This window comes from Haemaphysalis longicornis, unplaced genomic scaffold (genome assembly GCF_048455015.1).
Source record: "Haemaphysalis longicornis isolate Haplotype H1 unplaced genomic scaffold, Haemaphysalis longicornis Haplotype H1 scaffold_30, whole genome shotgun sequence".
Taxonomy (NCBI): Eukaryota; Metazoa; Arthropoda; class Arachnida; order Ixodida; family Ixodidae; genus Haemaphysalis; species Haemaphysalis longicornis.
In genome coordinates, this window is record NW_027526336.1 from 2,295,435 (window position 1) to 2,318,792 (window position 23,358).

Sequence of the window (23,358 nt, forward strand, 5' to 3'; positions counted from 1 at the left end):
TTATATGCTGTGCACACTTTATGCTTGCAGTATGAAACTTGATTTGCAGCCTTCCAAAAACCACAAAAATGTCTCCCCGGCCACGGGTTGACAAGATTTCACCCTTCCATCCACAGACTTGTGCATCAATGCGAAGTGCTAGGGCAGTATGCAATTGGCATAACACATTCCTGCTCCATTAAAAAAAAAAAAACTGCAACTGTATGTAGCGGCTACATTGCAACTACAACTGGCAGCATTCTGCGTCTTTACTGCACACACAATGTATACACCTCTTGTTGTCAGTCTCGAAGAAGACTTGGCAATATCTCTTTCATTTCGTCAGCCACTTGACCACGTGCTGCCCTGTGCAATGTGGCCGACACCTGAGATTGTTAAGACCGAGTGTCGCGAAATTCATGTCCCTCGACTAGCTCCAACTCCAACGGGCCGGGTGGTTCTGGACAAACTGGGCTACCCCATCCCTGCACCATCTAACGCGCCTACCCGGATCCCTTTAAACATATGAACCAACATCAAAGTAGCCCCCATTCCAAGACACATGCACCCGGAATACAACGAAGGGAGAAGACAGGCGAGAATGAGATACTTAAACGATAAATTCACCGACAACCCGGATGTATATTATACAGACGTCACAAGAAATCCCCACCGCCAGGCCCACGTTGCAGTGGTCGTGGGTTCCGAAGGGACATCAATCTCAGCTGAAGGCGGCCTGGACTGAGGCCACCACCCAATTCCTCCTCCTCCCTGACTGCTTTTTGCCGCTCGCCATTTTTGGGCCGAGAGGAGGTGTACAGCGTATCGAGGGAGTGTTTTCGCCTCCATTGCCGCACCCGGGTCGGCTGGCCATGTGTTTTGGGGGGAGAGGTGGGCGAGAGTGCCGCGGCCAGCAGAAGCCTACGCCCCGCGGATTCTCGGAAGACGCGCGGCCCGAGGGACTGTGCGCACGGAGTAGCGCGGGGTTTGCGGGGAGAATGGGCTGAGAACTGGCGGTGGCCGGACGGACAGCCGGGACGCGGCGTCGGCCTTGAGGGCTGTGCTGGGGAGGCCGAGCAACGACGGTGGTGAACTCCGGGACCCCGAAGAATGCCTCAAGGAGGTGAAAGTGCGCGGCCGAAGTTCGCCCAAATTGCGTCGCTGATGAGCGGCGCCCCACCACAGACGGCCAACAGCCTGCGTCACCCCGGGGAGACCATCAGCCAGACCGCAGCTAAGATGTTCTCCCCTTTTCCACCTTTCTTCGGACTCTTTCTACTCGTCTTCTCTGTTGCACTTCTCCAAGTGGACTGCACGGGCCTCTCTATCCGCCTCCTGCAGTGCACCATGCTGTATGTATTCCTCGTGGGCCTTTCTTAGCAGGTGGGGGAAGCCTCCAACCCCGCCTATTGTACACTTTACTATACTACCCCCTTCTTCGTCTACTGTCACCTCCTTCTTGGGCTTGTAACCGTTTCCTTCATTGTGATCAATGTCGGTTTCTTGGCAGCTTTGACCCCAACGGGGTGTCAACTGCAGTGCGTGTTTGGTCATCATACCCCCCCTGTCACCTGTCCTTGGCTTCCTGTGTATGTGGAAAAAGTAAATGTGCTTTGTTTCGAAACGGCTATGCCATGCCCCGTCTCGTGCCTCGCGCCAGTGGCCAATCAGGCGTGGACCTGTCGCCGCTTAGCAGGTCCGAACCACATCCTCAAATTTGCACCTAGGGGGGAGTTGTTTGTCGCTCCTCCCGTTCGAGACATTGGCCACTAAATTACCTCGCACAATTCTCTGACATCCAGGGATTTATACACACCCCCCTAACACCCCCCCAGAAGGACTTCGACACCCCTCCAAAAAGATTCCACAACCACAAGCATCCTGGCTAGGGATTTATACAACACCCCCCCAAACATCCCACCGACACCCCCCCAAAATCGAAATTCGCATAAACCCCTGCTGACACCGAGACACCACTTTTTTTGTTTCTTGTTTTTTTATTAACGTCAAACAATAAAATTTGTTGCCAGCATGACCAGTTTGTTTGCAAACTTTGGACGGGTTCTCTCTCACCCAGGAAGAAAACAATGCTGGGACACCGTGACAAATGGCGAGAATGTCCCCTTGTTCAAATCCAGTTAGGAAAAAAGAAGAAAGAGTGGCAGCATGCGAGATCATTTCGTCTGATTATTTGATAATGGCTTTGTACAATGACTATACACACTTTGACAAATCCCTAGCCGTAGTAAGAGAAGTACAGGAGAGATTGGGAGAATAGGGTCGATCCAAGGAAGAAAGAAAACGCCCAACTACACGCGCAGTGATGTCCGATGAGAGGGCAAACGTGACACAAAGTGGGTGTGTCTCACCATTCCAAGAAAGTCCGGAAATGCAGCACTGCACAAAGGTGTCTCCTCCCGCACCGGGAAGGGGTCCATGGAGCCACCGCGCAATGACTGTGTGTGTGCAAGCGTGCCAGCCATTCCCACCATGCGCTGTCTTCAGGGTAAGCACGCTGGCATCCAAGCTAGGCGCCAGACATTCCCAGAGCGAGTTTTCATCAGTGACGGGCCACAGGGCAGCAGCAACAGCAGTGAAAGCACAGATGGCCGAAACGCCCCACGGTGGCAGCACTGCTGTGGGGCATCGGGGTGAACTCACCGTGCAAATTCGACCAAGTGCTCAGCTGGCCTTGCGTGGTGCGCACTGGAGGCTCCCGTGTCATTCTTGCTGCTCACCTCTAAGTAGCCGTGTTCCCACAAGGCAAGAGTACAAATCAAGCTGCACTGGGGGTTTGGCAACTAAAACTAACCTCGTCAATGGTGCACTGAATCTCTTGAAACTCGGTGCACGAGGACACTTCACTACAACAAAGTCGGAACTTGTAGCTACCTCGTATAGTTTTCAAGTTACAAAAGCATACCGCTAATTAGTTCATCCCTTAATAAAGAACCAATTCGGCTGAAACTACTTCCGATTCTTGTGCCAGAGTTCTCGCTGCAAAGGTGTGCTGTGCACAATAAAGCTGTTCATTTACTTCTGTGGTCTCAGTAGATACCACCAACAAGACTGGCATCACAGGCCCTATATGCTGAAATGTCTATATGCTGAAAATATGTATATGTTTTTAAAATTTTATTAACGCTACAGAGCCCAGAAAACAAAAACGGCCTTATTGCACGCAATGCTCCTTTGCAAATACAGTGGCCCAAAAATTGTAACAAATTTAAGCATTACTACTTCCCTTTAATTAAGCAACGAACGAAGTAGCAGCATGCATTCATAACTTGAAAGCTATACAAGGTAGCGACAAACTGATTTCTGTTTTGTCTCGGTCCTAGTCGTCTCTACTTGCCCAACAAGTTAAGGGCAGATCAGTTAACATGATTTATTTGCCACGTGCCCCCTTAACAAGGCAAGCGATGAAAGCCCACCAGCTTTGAAATTGTAAACATTTCTGCAGCCTTCAGGAAGGGTGAGAAGCTATCGTGCTTCGACTGAGATGGCAGCAGCAGGCTGCAGGGACAATGAGGCAGAACACCGCTTGAGCCACAGGGTAACTGCACATGCTCTGCGGTGAGGAAACAGCGCCCTGGCTCTGCTCGCATCCAGCCCCGAGAGAGGGCAGGCGTCCTGCCAGCGCTTCCCACAGGTCTGATTGATTGATTGATTGTAGGGTTATAACGCGCCGACGCAATGCAGGCGATGAGGCGCGCCGTAGTGGAGGGCTCCGGATTAATTTTGACCACCTGGGGATCTTTAACGTGCGCCGAAATCTCATACACACGGGCGTTTTTGCTTTTCGCCTCCATCAGAATCCCACAGGTCTGCTCGTCACAATCTAAACTGGGAACCTGTACAGAGTTAAAAACGGAGGCCACAAAGAGGTGGTTTCGCCCAAGGCGAACCTCCCTGCCCAGCATTTCTTCAACATGCGCGCGCGGTGCCAGACATTGAGGACACCGTGACTGAACCAGGTCACATTTCAGGGGTGCCCTGGGCAAACGAGATGAGATCACAAGCAGTGACTATTGCAGACTTCCCGCTTGTCGCCCGCGCTTTGTGGCACTTGCAGAGCAACTGAACACCAAGGTGTGCCCTGTTGCAGTGTAACTACTCCTTCGCCTGGCAGTGGACAAAACTTCCGACAACATGCGTAAAAGGCAGTGCGGCTCACCGCGGATAGTTCGCAGGTGCTACGAGGATGCAATGTGTGCAAAAAACAAACGTCGGATTGCTTCTCAGGGAGTGCATGGTTAGTCTGAGACTGATCTTCCAAGACCGCAGCAGTTGCGGAGCATATCTTCCTCACGGGAGCAGATGCACGGCGGGGTTGCTCAGCCCTTGGCCAGGCTAGCAAGCGGCCCGGGATGTGGGCACAGTCAGGTCGAGGGGACGGTCGGCGGCCGCTGGGCCGGCGGAGCTGGAGGCCCCCGGGGCCCCCTCGTGGCCGGGCCGGCCGCTGGGCTCCTCTTCGGGGCAGCCGCGGCTGGCGAGCTCGATGAGCGCCAGCGCCCCCATCATGCGCTCTTTCCCGGAGTAGTCGTGGCACGCGGGGGACGACGGCTTGCGCCTCTTCTTCTGCAGCAGTTCCTCGGAGTCGAGCCGGGCTTGGGCGTCCAGTTCGCGCCTGAGCTGGCGTGTTTTCGGCATGCCGGCCACGTCGGCAGCCTGGCTCTGCTCGGTGTGGCTGCAGGGGAGAGAGGGGTCGGGAAGTCCAAGTTAAACGCGCTGTTGGAAGCCACAAGTTGACGGGAACAAAGCCTGGGAGCTCTAAGCACCACAGCTGCACCCTAGGGCTACAAAGGCTACAGCCACAGAATAATACACACTACCAGGGCCACTTGGCAATGCATGCCGCCACAAGCTAAGCTTTGCGGTTCATTGCGTTACCAGCGCGTAGTCACTTATCCCGTGTTCCAAGCACTGTGCCTGTTTCACTCTTCTGGGGCGGTATTCTCGTAACTGTCCCTTTTGAAAACGTCCCTTTTATGTCCCTTTCATCGTGACGTACTTCCGGTTAAGCAGTGGGCGTTGGCAGTAGGTTTGCCGCGCTTGCGTTACGTCACTTCCGGTTATTTGCTTTTAGCCAATCAGGGCTCGCCAAAAGGGACACTTTTGAAAGGGACGCAAAAGGGACAAAACTCGAGAATACCGCCCCTGTTCTGCTCGGCAATCAGTGAGCTAGAGTGTTCTCGTTTGATTCTTGGCCTGTTTCGAGGGTTCTGAAAGGAACAGTGCTTTGAAATGTGCGTGTCACTTGGTGGAGTGCCTCTTTGACGGTTCTTGATTGATCGTGAGGTATAACACACCGATGGCAGAGAGGCGCGCCCCAGTGGAGGCCTTGGGATTAATTTTGACCGAAATCTTGAACACACGGGCGCTGAGACCGGGAATCGAACCCGCATCCTCGGGCTCAGCAGCACAATGCCTCAGCCAGTGAGCCACGCGGCAGGTACCTTTAAAGGAGCCATGAAGAGAAAATACAACTTCGTTTAATTTGAAAGAACTAGGATACAGTATCTCACTCAGCTCCATTGCAGCCCCAAAAGATGTTTTTTTAACGAAAAAAAAGCAAGAAGTGTTTAATAAGTTTCAAATTTTGCGCCACAGTGACGTGTTATGAGCGAGAATGACGTCATACGGGCCAACAATAAAACATAATTTTCAGTCCGTTAACTGCACGTTAGCATTCAAGTGATGCGGTAAAATGAAACTAGAGACCCCATTACAGACGTTCAGTCATGTGTCGTCGCGACAGGTCAGTTAGGGAGGCGCCAATTGCACAAACAAGGTTCCGTGACGTCATAGAAAAGTTGCGGGAAATTGGCTAGGGGGTCGCCACGGCTTCACACGTTTTCGTTAATATCTCCGTTATTTTTTCGAAGATCGCGATGATATTGGTATCATTGTTATCGGGACTAAGCAGTCTTTCTAATAAACCCAACTTGTATTTTCTCTTCATGGCTCCTTTAACTATTGTGTTCTCTCCTTGTTTGCAGCAGGGCACAAGTTCGATGCAGTAAACGCCAATTTCAGCAAGAACCTCGCCTCGTCCCTCAGTGCGTGACAGTGTTGCACTTGGGCAAGCTCGCCTGTCCTGCAAGTAGTGTGCATTGGAACGATAGCCGTAAATGCAGCGCAAGGGCTGCCGTACGCCCTGTGGCGGGCCCAGGTGTGGTCGGCAACAAGCGAACGAGAACGTGCCACGCAAGCCAAGGGGCCGCACGAGTGGCGGCAGCGGAGCGTCAACACCGCACGGCCTCCCATCGGCACTCACTTTTTCAGCCAGAGGGCCACAGCTTCGCTCCGGTTCTCGCAGTCAGCCCGCTCGTCGTCTGTGCCCCGAGGCGCCGCCACCGTGGCGTTGGGGTCGTCTCGCCGGAGCACCGAAAACGGGTGGCGGCTGCAGCGCCGGTTCGGATGGGTGTACCGCTGGGTGCACCCTGGGTGCAAGAGTGGGACCCACCGTTGTCAAAAAATTGCCCCTGCCAGTCAAGCCAAACAGTGGGCTGGTGGCCGAACATATTACGCACATGTGGAAGAGTGGGATTCGGACCCCTAAGGCACACAGCAATTAATTGTTAAAAAACCTGACCTAGCCTCTCCAAAGCATACAAGCTGTTTTTGGGTGTTGACAGTAAAGTCCCCAAAGAACGCCCACCCAAATTACAGCGATAAGTTCATCGGCAGTGCTTGAGGCCATGGTACATTTTGCGGAAGGAGCGCCCTGGGCTCTCAAAGGCACCGAAGCCAGCGCGATTTTAGGGTGTGGCCTATGTTTTTTGGGGGGAGCACTCTCTCGGAACTTTAGAGTAACTTTCTATCAATTTGTTGGCTACGCCTAATTCCACATCAGCCTAATTTATTTAGAAACATTGTGTGGTTAATTGAATCAGATTCTTTCCTCAGGTCTGGAAATCATCCGTCAAATTCTTCACTCCAATGTTTTTGATTATTTTATCGTCGTTTTTGGAAGGCATATTGGGCTTTGCTGATAATATTATGCTGTGCAAAGAAATTGGAGAGCCTATTGTGGTACGGGTCTGACTCTGACGATCCTCCTCACGCGACTGCCGTGTAGACGGCGCCAGCTTGAGAGGCAGGCAAGAGACGCCAACCTCCACGGCGGTTTTATTCGCAAAACCCTCCTCTAGCTGGCCCCGTCTCCTCGGTCACTCGCATTGAAACGGCACCGCAATGCACAAAAGTCAATCCCAAACCTCAAGTTACGAAATACGCCAACAAACGTCATCCCCATGCCAGTTGACGCTCCGCTCTCACCCTTCAATGGGAGCGATTCCGATTCCCGAGGAAGTGAGCAGCGGATTTCCACCAACTCCTGTCACTGGCAAGAAAGCCTACTCGGGTGCAGCTCGTCTGACATAACACGGGTGGTGGCTTCGAAGATGCCCTTGTAATGGCTGGTTTTTGCCGCCTTTAATTTTTGTTATGGGCAGTTGGATATTTCTCAAGTTCTCTTAATATATCTAGGTTCCCCAAGCAAACAGGACAGCAGGGTATCACAGCAAACACAGATAACGAGCAAGCAAATGCAGTAGCGCCTTTTCAGAGGGGCCATGAAGTCAAGACACAAGTCTGGTTCATTGGAGAGAAGGAAGAAAAAAAGCTGCTTTGTCTCGATAACAATGGCAGCAATTTTATCACAAACCTCAAACAGGTAATGGAGCTATCAAGGAAAACACACTTTCAGCCAATTTCTCTCTGCTGTCACAGAATGTTTTTTGTGTGTCTAAGCCAGTGCCAAGAAATTTGCGTGGGCAATTGTGGTGTGGCCTCCACTTTCAATGGATAGCATCACTTGAATGCTAACACGCAGCCAACACGCTGGTATCTGCGGCTTTAGTGCTGCCTGGTATGACGTGACTCCTGGCCACATTGTGGAGCTGCAGCGTGAAATCTGAGTTTCTCGATATTTGCCATGTTTTCTCGGTTAAAGGAAGCGTCTCTCACGGCTGGAAAGGAGCTGAGTTGGTTGCCGAAGGCTAGTTCTTATACGCAGGACAAGGTCGTACTTGGTGGGCCTTTCAGGCAGCCCATGCACGGCTTGCTGTGATCATAACATTTGTGGGCGAGCGGAGGGACGGCGCCAAAAGGAACCCGTTCAGCCGACGTGGGCCATCTTACCAGGCTCGGAGCAGACGAACGGTTTCTCCCCTGTATGCAGTCGTTGGTGCGTCTTGAGCTGGCCGCTCTGGGCAAACGCTCGGCAGCAGCTGGGGAAGTCGCACCGGTACGGCTTTTCGCCTGCAATGGCACAACAAAAGCACCAGTCGCAGCTGCCCGGCTGCAGTGCCTGGCTTCCCACCCAAATCTCTGAGGCAGAAAGACTCGTGCACGCTGCCTGGCCATGTTGCCTGCGGTGCTAGCAGACCTCACACAGCCGTCATCCACCAACGTTCTCATGAAATCTGGACACGGGTTGGAGGAGTTCATTATGTTTCTGGTAGCACAAAATCTGATTGTGTTCATTCGTTGCTGTTACGCTGTCTTTCTCAGATTTCCCAGCATGAACACATGGCTTTGTGGTTGAAGGCAATGCCAAAAGAATTGCAGCATACGACCCGCTTAGCTCAAACATTCCAAAGTTGCTCATGTGTTCAAAAAATATAACCTCAGCACACAAGGACCCATGTTCTTTTGCTTATACAGGGTGTCACGACAATAATTGGAACACTTTTGCGTTCAAACTTCACGCAAAGGACGCATTTCGTGGCATATTTTGTTTGGCACCGGGTACAACAACGGTACTTAGAAACTCCACGGGAAAAGGAGCGTGAATCCCCATCTTCCGTTTCGCTCTGCCTACCTCAGGTGGCGCCATTGCTCCAAGATCCGCTTGCACTGGCTCGCACGTCAAAATCGGCCGCCATTTTCTGATAGGCGAAATTCCTTTCCATTTATTTTCAGAATAAACAGTAAGTGCCGTCGTTGTTCCCGGTGTCAAACAAAATAGACCACAAAATGCGTCCTTCGTATGAAGTTTGAGCGTGAACCAGGCAGCGATTCGCCCAGGAAAAAAAATTTAAAGTGTTCCAATTATCGTCGTGACACCCGGTATATCACACGAGCTAACAACTTGCTTCGTCAAGATTCCCATGATTTTTTTTTCGAGTATTCTGGATATGTGGTGATGAATAGTAAGCAGGGCTACTCACTAAGCGAACCAATAGTTAGGTGCGACGTAAAGGCACAACGCGTGCGGCGCGTGGTTACGTGCCGGCAACACTCGGAGCAAAAAATATTGCAATCTGCAGCCAAGCACCAACGACAGCACACTAATTATGGAATAGCTGAATAGCGATACACAGAAATAAAAACGAGCGGACGGCCCTTTATTACTCCGAACACAAAAGAATGCAGTTTATTGCTTCTGTATATAGTTTCCCAAGCCGACGCGTAATCTATCGGGATTTTGTCCGAGGGGGACGAAGTATGGCACACGTTCTGCAGGGTGATATATAGAGGAAAGGAGAAAAACAAGTGGATGAAAAACGAAAAAAAAAAAAAAAAAAGCGAACTAGGTAAATGCGGACTGGTTCAAAGAGTACTCCGACGCGGTACGCTGGAACTAATTCAGAGCGAACAATTCACGCCAAATTAGCGGCACAATCACCGGGCGAACAGTTCGAGAACGCCGAAATATTTCTCTCTCCATGTACAAAACCAAATGCCGCCAATCGGGGGTTTGCCGCCACGTCAAACTAATACGAAGATGATAGACAAAGGCAATACGGTGTTCGCCAGATGTTAATACGGAAACAAACGCATCGAACTGCACAAGAGCCAAACGCAAGAACGACGCGCCGAGTTAAAGAGCGCAAAGCTGTTGCGGAAAAAACAAAACAAAAAAGGCGCGTAGCAGCACCCGCCGGACGAAGGTCATTGCGCTATCGACGATTAGGAAGAATCCGACGAGTGTGACAACAGATCGGGCAACTGTGCGCCAACGAACGCTTCACGTGCAGCCACTAGTGGCTCTAGCTTCACGGGAAAGCGCGCGCTTTCTTTCGCGCTCGTGCAATATGAGGTTTGCGCGCGCGCGCGCTGGTCGCACGACCCGTTTAAAGGGCCCGCGAGGAGAAATGCCCGCACAGCCCCGCGAAGGCGGAATGTTATGCGCCGAGCGCGGGAACAAGGGGGCCAATTGATCGCGCGGATGACAAATTATTAGAAGACGGACAAGTGATACGCTCCAGTTGCTCATCGCCGCCTGATCAAACGTGGCGGCCTTTAAACTTCGCAAGGCATACGCGCATAGTGATTGCACACCCGAGAGCGTGAAACACGAACAGCGCAGACTAGCGTTGCCAATTAAATACCTTGATCGAGCATCTCTGTCAATTATTTGTTCCCAAACATGGAGCGTACGAGCAAGCTTGCTTTCATCGGAATGTGAGCGCGGCAAAACGCAGTTATTCATTCTTACCCGTGTGGGTTCGCATGTGGGCTTGCAGCGACTTCTCGCGCGGGAAGACGCGGTTGCAGACGTTGCACTTGATGCTGCTGGGCGACGACGAGCCCTCGCGGATCAGCGACGTGATGGCATCGAGCCTGGGCCGACCGCGACGCTGCCCGTCCCCGTGCGCAGACGTCGGCGTGTGCGGCGACCTGGCCTCGCCCGCGGCCGTGCCGGCGCGCGGGCTCTGGAGATCGACGGACACCGCCACTTCGTGCCAGTTCCACGGGAAGTAAGTCTGGTCCCGGATCGGGGGGCTGCACGGGGCGACGGACGACATCATAGCGGCACACGGCGCTCACGCTAGCTGAGACGGCACGCGATTAGGTGCGCCGCAAAGTACCGGCGAAAAGCATGGAAATTTCGCGCCAACTCCCGCCGCGCGCAAACCTCCTCGCCGGACCGATGCATCACGGGCAAGCGGGGCAAGCGCGAAGCGGAAGCGGCGGTGCAGCACCAAGTTGGGACGGCACATAGCCCCATACAGTCCTGCACCTTCATCAAAATTAGTTTAATCTGAAAAGGCAATATTTTCTGAAGTCTTTGGCTACGTGAGAGCTGAGCAGTAAAAATTCGGTGTTAAGGTTGTCGGCAAGGGAGAGGCGCAAAAGAGGGAGGGGGCGAAAGTTTGTCTTCCCGGCGTGCCTAGCGGTTCGTTTACCTCGCCATTTTGCATGTATTCGCGGGAAGAGCAGTAAAATTGGTCAAATTTTAATCGAAAGGCATCCTCCGATCGGAGAGGCCATCTGATCATGGAGAGTTCGTACGGAATCGGCGTGAAGAACAGGTATGAACTCTTCTACGATGACGAGGAAGACCCGACAGAGCTGCTGCGGCAGCAAGAGCTGGAGAAGGAGCGGCGAAAGGCCGAGAAAACCACGACGAAGGACAAGAGCAAAGGCACCGCCGGCGCGCCGCAGAAGGGCGTCAAGGCACCCGCCAGCGCAGCCGGCAAGAAAACCGCCAAGGAGATCCCCGTGAACAAAGCCCAGGAGAGGAGCATCGCGCCCAGGGACGGTACGTAGTCGCGCCCGTCGAGTGCGTTCTTTCTCGCGCACCCTTCCCCCGTAGGCCTAAGCGGTCGAGCGCAACACAAGACCAGCGCCGTGTCGTGCCTCGCGAGCACGTTCGCAAGGCCGCCGCGACTTGCGTCTGCCGCTTCGGTTGCCGCCGAGATCACACCGGCAGCGAAGCCGCGTGCACCGTTGTTGGTACCGCCGGCACGCCGTCGCGCCAGCAGGCCCGATGCCGCCCTCTCCAAACATGGCAATGTGCAGCGTATCGGGCGATGTCATAACTGGGTTAGCGCGGTCACGCTCGCCTTCGCTTCGATTAGCGTCTCGCGCGATAGCGGCTGGCCGGGCGTCGTCGGTGTGTGCCTCTGCTCGAAACTTGCGTCCTGGGAGAGCCCAGGGCGCGTCTCTTCGCGAGGTGCGCGCCCGCCATTAGCACTACCGTGCCCGCCGGCGCTGCTGCATTTCGTGAGATCGCTGCTAGCAGCTGCTGGGTGCGAGCACGTGACTGTCTTTTTTGTCAAGCGGCGCGCGGTTATTCGGAGCGCGCCGCGCGCTTTCTTTAGGCCGGCGTTTCACAGGGCCGGGTGCTGTGTCCGCTTCTTTTTACCACGTGCCGGCGCGGTAGCTCGCCTTTCCGATGGTGATCGGCCGCGCTGTCATGGCACGGCCCCTTTCTCCTCGCGTCTCGAGTAAACAGAAGCAAGGTCTTGCGTGACGGGGCCGACGTCCATTCATCGCGGCCAGGCGGCTTTTGTGTTGAGCAGCGCGTGGTGCCGGTTAGGCCTGCGTGATCCCTAGGCCTTTCCCGTGTGGGGCTTTCGCTTTGCCATTCGGCGCGCGTTCGCCGAGTTCAGCAGCAGGGGAGAAAACGGCTGGCCTTGACAGTGCTCTGGGCACGTGACGGCGGTCGCCGTGGACCGTCCCGCCGTCGCGGCCGATCATATTTTTGGTTCATTAGTGCTGGGGTTGACGCTTCCGTAACGGCCCATTCCTGGAGCTTCTGCAGATTGGTCATGCTGCAAGTGGCAGCCAAGCTTTCGTAGTCGCTCGTTGGGACTCGTGCATCTGGTAACCCTGTGGTCGGGATGGGCTGCTGTACCCAGTATTTGCACCAGATTAGTCTCGTGGCCATGGAAGAAGTGCAGTGCGGTCATATGCACGGTATTTGTGCCAAGCATGAGGGATAGTATCCCACCTTGCCTGACTAGCATGTCTGAAGCGTTTACGCAAAATTAAGGCCTACTGCACTGATTATTTTGACCTCTTGAAATTGCTGGTTAGTCGGCTGACTGCAAGGTACCAAATATGACAGGTGAAATATGCTGTTGACAGTGCAGACCAAAATTGAGAGTGCACCTATTACGGCCAGGCCGAAGAAGCGTCTCAGCTGGCGAGTGATCAGACAGCTCGTCGGAGCAAATGTGCGCGCGACGGGCTGGCAGCTGCAGCGTCGTCTGCTACAGAACTTGTTTAAGTGCTACGGATTAGCGAGACGGTTTTTTGCTCTTTTCAAATGCAAGCTGCAGAATGCTGTCAAAATATTTACCCTGGGGTGCAGATACGTTGGTGAAACTTGCAACAATGTTTAACTCTTTCGGGACCGCCGGAAAAAGTGACGAAAAAGAGAGGTCGCGGTACAAATTTTTTATTACATAAAGCAAAGGCACCATCCTGCCTTAGCATATACCAAAATGCAGCTAATTATATGTTCTTTGACATACAGTACCAAGTTTTACTTCAACACTGACGATAGAACCATGAAAAAATCTGAAAGTAAGAACTTCGTAAAAAAACTACAGAAAAAGATAGAAAAAAGTGTAAATATAAAAATATTAAAAAATAATAAAATTATTTCAGGATATACAAAATCTAACACAATGCTTTGTTTCTTCATCGCAAAAGTTTGATGCGGCTAGGTGTAACTGGTTTTTTGTTTTGTGTGTGATCTCTTTGGCACTAAGGCGATGGCTACGTCGTCGCCCAGGTACACGCCGGGCTCTCGTCTCGGCGAAAACTTCATCCGTTTCTGCACTGGTGGCAGGAGATCACCACCATAGGTAGTTAACACCCTAGCGAACAAATATAAACCAGCCAGAACATATTTCGAGCGCACATATTTACTCCAGAGCCAATTGAAACCGAAACCAACACCCACCTTTGAGCGCGATTTGATGTTCCAGGCTGATCGACACCCGAATCCTCACTCGAGCTGAAATCCGATCTCTAAAGCCACATTCCGACTCTTCACTGCCTCTCTCATCGTTAAAATCCACAGTAGAAGGCGAAGATATGCGAGATGAGACGAGGCGGATTTCTTATCGCGCTCGCGCGAGTATGACGCCATGTTTGTTTACATTTGAAACCACTGCCCGTCAGAATAAAATATGATACGTTGCCGCCTGGCGATAAAAAAAGAAACTTCACAAAAGAGAAAACTCCAGTTTTCAAACTATCTCCCAGATGTCGCTAGGTGTTCCATCGAGCGAAAATTTGTATTCTGCAGGCTCGCGAAACCATCGATCATATGGGATCGATGGCCTATGGAGCGGTCCCGAAAGAGTTAAACTTTCAGGAAAAATGAATTGTATGAGACAATTATTCAAAACTGTTTGTGCTCACTCTATAGTCGAAAGCTGTGTGGAGTTAACTCCTTGAAAGTTTCGTGGATGCACTGGGATGAGGGTACAAACCTTTGCTTCACAGATGTGTCCATTCCGTACAACAGTTCAGCTTGAGGCACATTTGAACCGAATAAATTGTCCAAAAAAAGGTGCTGCACATTAATGTTCTCTTGGAAGGCACTCGACGTGCCATTGGAGCACAGGTTTCTGATTTGACTCAGTTGTGGCTTCATGCACCTTATATTGCTTGTGTGTGGGTGGGTTTACCTTTTTTATTTCCATGTTAAGATTTACTTTGACGAGACTTGTAGGCTGGCTGTCAAGGCTGGTTTGGAGTGAGTTCCCAAGAGATTGCGCATTTTTGACAATTCCGTTTTCCTGTGCATAGCTGCTCCAAAACAGCCTGAAAGGCAACGACAGAGTCCGTCAGTGCTTCTCTGGTCGTGAAACTTCGCCGTCACGCTATGGGAGAGCTTCGTACGCTGCTCAGGGAGGCCGCGGCGCTGGCGTTGATCGGAGGGCAGCCGGCGAAGCGGTCGGAGGGGAGTGCAGCGCGTAGCAGACGCTCCTTGCGGTGTTAGCAGGGCTCATGGGGACTTCTAAAAAATCAAGCACAGATAGCAGTTGGCAGTTTTGAGCGTGCGTTCTGCCGCATACGGCTTCCCTGCCAGGGCTCCAATCCTGACGGCTTCGTTTTGTAGCCACAATTGAAGGCACAACTACCAACATTCCGTTTCTATCCAGAAAAGTGCCGCCAAACACGTACGCAAGTTCTGCCGCGCACGGCTGAACGCGCGCTGCAGCGGCGGCGGCCCGATACCCTCCGTAGGTAACCTCGAAAACAGACCGCTGTACAGGGTGGAGACACCCTTTGAACGATCCCGTGCCGCCCCTATTGGGTCGAAGTGCTCAACGCGCTGTTCTTTTCGTTTCCCACGAGACCCAGCAACGCGATACAGATACGATGGTTCAAACTTCACCAGTGAACCGTGTTGTGGAGATAATTACGGTGCGGTTTTGTTACAATGACTTGCTGTGGCGGCGAGCGAGCGAACCAAAATGGCGGCGCAACGCATACGTGTCTCCACTCTGCACGGCGGACGCGCGTCAATGTAGGTACTCTAGCCCAATGATCTGCGGCGGCGCCTCTCGCGGGAGCCTTTGTCCTCAAACAAAACTCGGCCGGGAGTTTCATGACCAGAAAAGCATTGACGGACTCTGGCAACGATTTCGCTGCTCACGCCAGTTTTGGTGGGGAAAAGGGTGCATTTGCGCACGTCTGTACGAGCGGGGAGATGGTGATCACATCGTGGTATCTCTAGATCAGCCGAACCTTCGTCTTCTGCCTTCCTGTCACACACCTTATTGTAGCTCACTCTCACACGCAAGAGTGACGGAAAAAGGTTGTGAAGCGACGCAAACGATAGCGTCTGAAGCGTGCTTCGCTTTCGGGCTGCGTTTTCTGAAACGGCCAGTTGGGCAAAAGTGGCGTCCCGTCTCACAGCTGCTGCTGATTCTCTTTCGTACCCTGGCAGCAGTGATGACTCTCATGTGGATTCTTCAGATTTTAGTTCTGATGAAGGCTCTCCCGTTCAACAGTCTGATTTTGACAGGAGCTGCGAGGGAATGGTCATTTTTGACTTGCACTGTATTTATAAACGTTCCTAATATCTGACGACTACGGCCTCGCTTTCATGTGTAGGGTCTGCACAATGTGTGGCGGGGATATTTTGCCAAATGCACCGTGCTGTATTGTGTTTATGACCTTAAAGGTGTTGTGCCACCAAATTTTAACTCTGTAAAAAGCCTGCTGTAGGCTTCCCCTGCATCCAACGACCCTCAACACGAAGTGCTGGGTACAGCAAGCGCTTAATATATATTTTAATTCGCTTCTAAAAATTACCTAAATGCTCTTCTGGAAATCGGGACCCATCGCTAGCGCCACTAACCATGACGTCAGGGAATTGCCAGCGTAACAAAGTTTGTGACGTCATACAACGTTAGCGACTCGAGCGACGTCAACGTGAACTCCAGTTACCACAGTTTGTTTGGTCGCTTGGTCGTATCAGACACACTATGCCGACACGACGACGACGCGACGCCAACGAGTCGCCAAACCATCGGCCAACTGCCGAATATCCAGACCGCGTTGTCACACTACGCCGACGGCGACAGATACACGTCGACCGAAGGAAAGTCGCCGTAGTGTGACTGACTCGCCGACCGAAGACGCCAACAAAACCGGTCGCCTGACTGGTCGCCCGACGCGTCGTCGGGAATCGACCGAGAGAAACTGCGCCCCGACAACATTCGTGCCGCAATGAACGCGGCTTTATTTTGTTAGTTTCTGGAGTGTAATAAACTCAGTAAGTTCAATGAAGCCCATACAACTCAACACTAGCGCTAATGCGATCCGTATTTTGGCGTTCGACGCTTCGGCCGTGCTCTTCGGCGACGTTGCTACCCCGGAATGCGTGTGCGATCTGCTCGCCTGTAGAAAATAGTTTCGTGCAGAAGAAGAGTTACGTAGGGTAATTTGGGTAATAAGAGATCAGTATCGGAAAAGGTTTTTAACGTAAAACGTAAAACCAAAGTACGGCAAGCACTATCCCAAAATCGCAGTCGCAGCCGGGCACACTTATTTTTGTGAGCGCTTTCGCAAAATAGCAGAGTTGATGGCGATAAGCTGTTGCGGGGGCATCGCAAAACCTTGCTGCGCAAGCGCTATTTAAGAAATTTGAGTTTACAAGTCAGGAATTCTGTAAACTAGCTAGTAAACACCGACGTGCGACTCCAAGGATGGGCCTCCATCTAGTACACCTGCTATATCGCATTGGCAAATCGGTTGTTCGGTGGCTCAGTGGTTTCGCGCGTCGCGCCCGCCTGGTCAACGTTGCGAGTTCGATTCGCGGGGAGGGTGACTTTTTTTTTTGCGTTTTTTTTTTTTTTTTGCATTTGTATGGTTTGCATATCCATGTTTTTCATTTGTCTGCATCCGAAAATGCAGACAAAGAATCTGTGTCGGAGCTGTCGCGGCTTGACGTGACGAGTCGGCGTGTTTACTTCCGTGGTGAAGCACGTATGTGGGGGAGCAGACGCCGCAGTAAAGTCGCAACGTACCGCAGCGCCGCATGGTAGACACGCGTGGCAGAGCGTCCGCGCAACCATAGCCTCCTATGTAACCTACTAAAGGAGGCTATGGCGCAACGCTGTGACGTCACTGCTTGAATCGGCGCCCAGAAACCGAAACCGAATCCTGTTCCCATTAATCGTGCGATAATAAATTTTTTACTCAGAATATGTGCATGTGAGAGCATGTATCATGCTTTCTAATGAAATATGAAACGTTTGCAACAAAGAATGCACAAGCAACAAATTTGGTGGCACAACACCTTTAAAGATAACCTGGCGCTTGTGTCAAATTAGCACTGCGGTGCAATGCTTCTCAAGAGCGCTGGATTTTTTTTTTTTTTTTTTTTGCATTTTACCCCTAAAGTGATAATGATTTTGTCAGAACTCAAACAGCTATATTGGATGCATATTTTATTTAGAGACCAACTGACTCAAGTGACTTCGCGGAGTGGCACAGGCGTCAGGGCTGTCAAGTTGGTGGGGCCTGCAAAAATCTACAACTCTGTGTACTGCATTGACGTATATGTTTGATAGCTTAGGAACATAAGAACGTTTTAAAATTTTGTGTCAGTACCCCTTTAAATCCGAACTGCTCCAAATCAAGGTTCTTCTGCCCGCAAAAGTGCCGCCAAATCTGTTTGGGCTGTCTCATGCTTGTAATACATGCTAGAGGGCAATGTGGCACTGGTGCTTAGGCGAATAGGCATGCTCCACTTGTGCTTGGAACAGGCAAAAAGGTGTCGGGGGGGCTGCTAAAAGCTTACCTAAAGTTCTTTTATCATTAAAAAAATGAAAGATTTTTTTGGTTGCGGATTATTGAGGGGCTTCTTGCAAGAGAAGCATCCCAAAAAAATGGGACCCTTTTTGGCTCCAAGAGCAAGAAGCCACGTGGCTAACCAAGCCAACAGGCGAGCAGTGTCGCCAGTTGCTATGGTAGTGGCCACGACGGCAGCGACAGGTTTCCCTGTAGTGAATGTTAGCACAGAATGGCATGGTTGAGGGCGCGTGCTCTTTTGTCGCCCCCTCCCTGTGCCACAGCGAGGCTTGGGTCCGTGCCAAGACCCGAGCCTTCGGTCTCCAGGGAGCACAGTACCAGGCTGGCGGTCTAAGGGGGTGCCTGGACACATGTGTCCCGCCTCCTAAGCGGTCTGAGCGACACGCAGGCTGCTGCTGGCAGGTTTTCCAGAGCTGTGTTTCTCGCATGTCCACCCTCCTGGCTTTGGGCCAACGCTTGGCAGTCGTAGCTGCCCAGAAACTGAACACCAGGGGCTGCTGCTGCAGGGATGCTTTCTTAAAGGGGCCCTGAAAGGCGTTTTGAGCACACTAAATGAAGTAGCGCAATCGTTAGATTGGGTCGTCAACATCATCTGTGCCAAGTATTACTCTTTTACGCGCAGCGGAAAGCTCACACTTTTGTTGCAAAGTTTGTCGCTTTTTTCTCACCCTTTCCTTCGTGTTTTTGGACGCTGCCATCTTCACATGTCTACATCATCGATTCCCAGATGTTCGTCATGAGCTAGACACCCTGCTATTGGGCGGCTTTTTCACGCACTTCCGGCAAAGAGATGAGTCGTCTGCTTAGCGTCGGCTTGGCGGCTGATCTGCCAGCGGACTGTCGGAGTGCTTGGACATTTTACGACAAACGAAACAAGTGTAAACAAACGCTTAAGGGGACACGCGGGTCGAAAAAACGCGATTTTTTCGAAATATGTCAATTTTTTGTTTTCCCTTGCATTATCATCTTTGACTATCCTTCTTTCATGGGTAAAAAAATGAAAACGAAATACGAACGAGAACTTAGTCAAAAATGTGTCCAAACGACTCGCGGTGACCCAAGAAATCGCGCAATCAAGCCAAATTTCGGCCATGTTTGAGAATTTATTCCGCACGGCAGCGTGGCTCGCCGCCATTTCGGTCACTTGAGAGACGTAGATCAAGCCTTCTTCTCTCGATCGAGCCGCTCGCCAGTTTCGTATCTTCACGTAAAAAATAAAAAAAAAATATTTCTTCCCGCTTGTTTTACGAGCTCCTACTGGGTATTTAAATCACGTGACGCGAAATCGCGACCGCCATTGGCTGTCGCCGTGTGCATCGTTCTGCTTTCAACGCTTCGCACTTCGCTTGAGCCTACAGCTACTTTTTCTATCTCCTTATCGTGACTTTTCTGTCATGAACGGCGAGGACAAGCGTGACTTTCGTCGCCGGAAGTTCCGGACTTCACGCCTGTACAAGGGAAAGAAGCGCAAGCGGCGCAGCATTGCGACGACCACGGCCAACGCCGGCACGGCCGGCACGGCGAGGCCTAACGGCGACGGGCCTTCAAGCGTGGCAAACGCGGCTCAACCAGGCGGGGCTGATTTTATCAGCGACGCTATCGGCTTTGTAAGCGCATCGGAGAAGAAGTTATCAGCCTTCCAAGGTGAGGAGACAGCCAGCAACGGCAGCGGTGCAAGCGCAGTCATCTGTGAAGTCGGCGCTCTGACTGACCTTGTGAGCGGCGCGGTGTGCGCGACGTGTGGGAAGTGCGAACTCGTCGTGGTTGAGGTTGCGAACAGGCGGAAGGGCCTCGCATCGGTACTGGAACTCAAGTGCAAAAACGAGAAGTGCCCTGCGGGAGTGATTTCTTCTGTTTACTCATCGCAGCGCGCTGCCGCCACCGGTCGCGGAGGCCGCGACCCGGAACTCAGCAGGGGAAGTCCCCGTGATAGTTTCGCCATCAATGTGAAAGCGGTACTCGCTGCACGCGCTGTTGGCATCGGACACGATCAGCTGCACAGGTTTTGTGCCATTCTTGGTCTACCGAAACCCCTGCACCAAAAGACGTTCCACAACATTGCCAAGAAAGTTCATGCCGCGGCCACAAAAGTCGTCTCTGACAACCTTGCTGAAGCAAGACAAGTAACTGCGTCGCAAACTGGTCAGACTGACATCGGTGTGATGTTTGATGGTACTTGGCAGAAGCGAGGACACAAGAGCCACAATGGTGTTGGCACTGCCATTTCTCTAGACACTGGTCTCTGCCTGGACTTCGAGGTGCTGTCCAACTACTGTCAAAGCTGCAGCCGCCACCAAAAGCTTGATGAGCAAGAGGAGGAAGTATGGCAAGCTTTTCATTCCCCGGTGTGTGAAAAAAATGTGAACTGCTCATCCCATGCCATGGAGACAGAAGCAGCACTGCGCATCTGGCACAGGACGCTATCGTACAGCCTGCAGTTCACGACATTCCTGAGTGATGGAGACAGCAGCGCCTACACGGCAGTGTGTCAAGCAGGAGTTTACGGGCCAAAGGCAGTGACAAAGGAGGACTGCACAAACCATGTTGCCAAACGTCTTGGTACAGCGATGAGGAAGCTGAAGACTCCATTGCCACGTGGAGAGAAGCTGGGTGACAAGGTCATTGAGAAGCTGCAGCACTACTACCAGATAGCAATAACCAGCAACAGGGGTAGTTTACGTGGTATGTACTGCGCCATCTGGGCATCGTTTTTCCATTCTTGCTCAAGCAATGAAGCAAATGTGCACAAGTTTTGCCCCAGCGGGGATGAGTCGTGGTGCAAGCACAAGAGAGCCGAAGCCTTGGGAGAACCAGCTCCAGACCACACTCCACTCCTAACCAGAGCTCAAGGAAAGGCGCTGCTGCCCATCTACAAGCGCTTGACAGATGCCCAGCTGCTTACCCGCTGTCTGCAAGGAAAAACGCAGAATGCTGCCGAGTCCCTCAACAGCAAGATTTGGATGCTGTGCCCAAAGACCCGCTTTGCCTCCCGGACTGTAGTGGAGACGGCCACCGCTCTCGCAGTGTTGTGGTTCAACAGGGGCCACACTAGCTTTGAGCAAGTTCTCCAAGAACTGGGAATCTTCCCTTCAGAAGAACTGGTCAGACTAGGCAGTGCAAGTGACCAGCAAAGGATCAGGCAGATGTCTGCTAAGCTCACTGCCGAGGCTAGGTCCCATCGCCGCAGCCTGGAGAACCGGGCCCGTACCGAGGACTCCGCCCGCAAGAACCGTGAGGGTGAAACTTATGCAGCAGGAGCGTTCTAGTTTTAGCACCTCAGTGTGGACATTTCAGACTATATCCCCACCAAGTTTCATGTTGTTTGAGCAAGAATTTTTGAATCTGCCAAAGAAATAAACTTTCAATTGCGTTTTTCTCAGTTTGTTGTTTTTGTCCATTTTCTGAGTTTGTGCACACTTATTTTACCACTTAAAGTTGTCGTATCAGGATGAAATTTTGCACAGATGTTCATTATAACACGTAGAGTGCACAAATCTTGTTCATTATGCAATTTGTGTCCTTAGATATTTCTGACGGTCATAAAACAAAAATATACAGAACAAAAAAAGGCACACTACCAGTCTTTTTTTTTTCGTGGTGAGGAAAATGATGATGAGGCTTTTTCAGGTAGATTTGTGCACTCTGCAGTTCATAAGGAACCACCTAGGCTATTTTAAAAGTTTCAGAAAAAATTTTTACTATAAAAAAAAGTGTGCACAAAAAAGCCATTTTTCTGCAAGTCATGCTGCGTAACATTTTATCCGGAGCAGCTATTCAAAATCTGATTGCATATATGACCAGAGGAGCTCAATCTCTACAAGCTGTGAAAATTTCAGCCTCCTAACTTCATTATTAAAAAAAAAGTTGTTTGGAGGAGCACGTCCCCTTAACCGTTCGTATTCAGTGCAACACGGCCATAACACGACATGAATATTCTTACCTGAGTACGTTTCATAAAGAAAGCGTTGAAGCCCCGTGGCACTTCTTTCGTGCAATCGCAGAGAACTCCCTGAGCCGCATGTACGGGTTATACGGATACATTTTATTCCACTTCAAAACAATCCAGAGATGCGTTTCTAACGAACACAACGTCACAACATGCGTTGCAAGTCTGAACCGTGATTGACAGACGACGGGTTGCCCCCTCCTGCCCGTCGTAAATTCGGCACTCACCTCGTGTGCGGTTGTGGGGACGAACAGCAAGTCACTTAACTCTGGCGCACAAGCCGAGATGGCTTTTAGCCACGCACACTGCACATACCCCATGCGAAGTTGAGTCGTACGTCGCTCGAGAAAGATAATCCAGACCATGGGAAGCACTATCCACCCGCAGAAGCACAACGTCGCATTTCATCGCGAAACAAAGGCGTCCACAACACGCGCACCATCGCCTCTTGTAATGCCAAACGCATCTCACACTTCCCAATGGGAGTGAGTGGTACGCCTGCAGTGCCCACATGTCGCGAGGTGCGGCCCCGAGCTGAACCGGGATCACGCGACCGTAACTGACTTCTGGGGCGGTTTGTGCCTTGTTACCAAGGCAACCGATGTTTGAGATTGTCAAAGAAATGGCGCTCACTCCAGCGCTAGAAAACTCAGAGCCGCGCCGGAGCATGTTTTGGCAATGTTGCCGCTCTCCACCACGCGTCGCCCCAAGCTGAACTGGTCACATGATTGAAGCGTTTTGTACACGGGTTCTGTATCGGTTTAAAATGTCTTTTTCACATGCCGCCGGCAGGAATTACCACCACCGCAAAATAAGACCCGACACCAGCGGGGCCACATCTGATACGGCGCTTTTTGGATAAACAGTGCGCGGTGCATGAGGGGCATGAGGGACCGAGCGCACGATCGTCCCCGAGCGGCTGCGAGTTCGCCGCCGATTAAAAGTCACGTGCTGCCCTGCAGCAACGCACACTGCGAAAGGGCAAGGCCAAGCCGCCGCACAAATGCGGCCAGATTTTTCGTTCGCTTTTCCAGCTTTGAGTGGAGTGAGGGATTCAAGGTGTCAACAAAGCTTGCCCGTAGCAGACGGCAGTATGAGCAGCGCGATAGCGAAAGTACGTCACCGCCGAAGAGCGCAGCATCACGGGAGGGAAGGCTGGTGCGCCGTCAACAGCGGAGAGTAAGTCGAAAGGAGGAGGAAACGCGGAGCGACGATAATGAGCGGTTTTTGATTTACGATTTCTCAGCTAATACCGTATTTACTCGCATAGTCCTCGCACTTTTTTTTTTCGGAATAGTCAATGCAAAGTTAGGGGTGCGAGAATTATGCGGGGAAAAAAAATTTTCGGTGCACAGTGTTGTCAATTTGCCTTATGCCAATCCCGCTAAATGTAGCGGTCGTTTTTTGTA

The 23,358-nt window shown here is 51.7% G+C and overlaps 3 protein-coding genes across 4 annotated transcripts in view; 2 read left to right on the top strand and 1 right to left on the bottom strand.

Moving 5' to 3' along the window:
• Positions 1-1,989: 1,989 nt before the first annotated feature.
• Positions 1,990-11,080, bottom strand: LOC144177723 (zinc finger protein 367-like). Its single transcript, XM_077705297.1, has 4 exons — positions 10,430-11,080; positions 8,128-8,247; positions 6,260-6,425; positions 1,990-4,669 (listed from the first exon to the last, which is right to left on the bottom strand). Exons 1-4 carry the CDS (start codon positions 10,740-10,742, stop codon positions 4,333-4,335), a joined length of 936 nt encoding a protein of 311 aa, XP_077561423.1. The 5' UTR covers positions 10,743-11,080; the 3' UTR covers positions 1,990-4,332.
• A 10-nt stretch (positions 11,081-11,090) lies between these two features.
• Positions 11,091-23,358, top strand: part of LOC144177722 (intracellular hyaluronan-binding protein 4.S-like) — a 45,850-nt gene continuing 33,582 nt past the window's right edge. For both annotated transcript variants that reach the window (XM_077705295.1, XM_077705296.1), the window contains exon 1: positions 11,091-11,476. In XM_077705295.1, coding sequence (XP_077561421.1) covers positions 11,212-11,476 — 265 coding nt within the window. In that variant the 5' untranslated portion in view covers positions 11,091-11,211. The remainder of the gene's footprint in view (positions 11,477-23,358) is intronic.
• LOC144177720 (uncharacterized) lies at positions 11,483-21,417 on the top strand. The gene has a single exon (XM_077705294.1). The coding sequence runs from the start codon at positions 19,398-19,400 to the stop codon at positions 21,267-21,269; it is 1,872 nt and encodes a 623-aa protein (XP_077561420.1). The 5' UTR covers positions 11,483-19,397; the 3' UTR covers positions 21,270-21,417.

Bases quoted from the DNA above. Each gene is read 5' to 3' on its own strand.
- LOC144177723 (XM_077705297.1), bottom strand. From the start codon at position 10,742: ATGATGTCGTCCGTCGCCCCGTGCAGCCCCCCGATCCGGGACCAGACT. The intron at 6,426-8,127 runs GTAAGATGGCCC...TCTTGCACCCAG, and splicing joins GTTCGTCTGCTCCGAGCCTG to GGTGCACCCAGCGGTACACC. The intron at 4,670-6,259 runs GTGAGTGCCGAT...TCTCCCCTGCAG, and splicing joins GTGGCCCTCTGGCTGAAAAA to CCACACCGAGCAGAGCCAGG.
- LOC144177720 (XM_077705294.1), top strand. From the start codon at position 19,398: ATGAACGGCGAGGACAAGCGTGACTTTCGTCGCCGGAAGTTCCGGACT.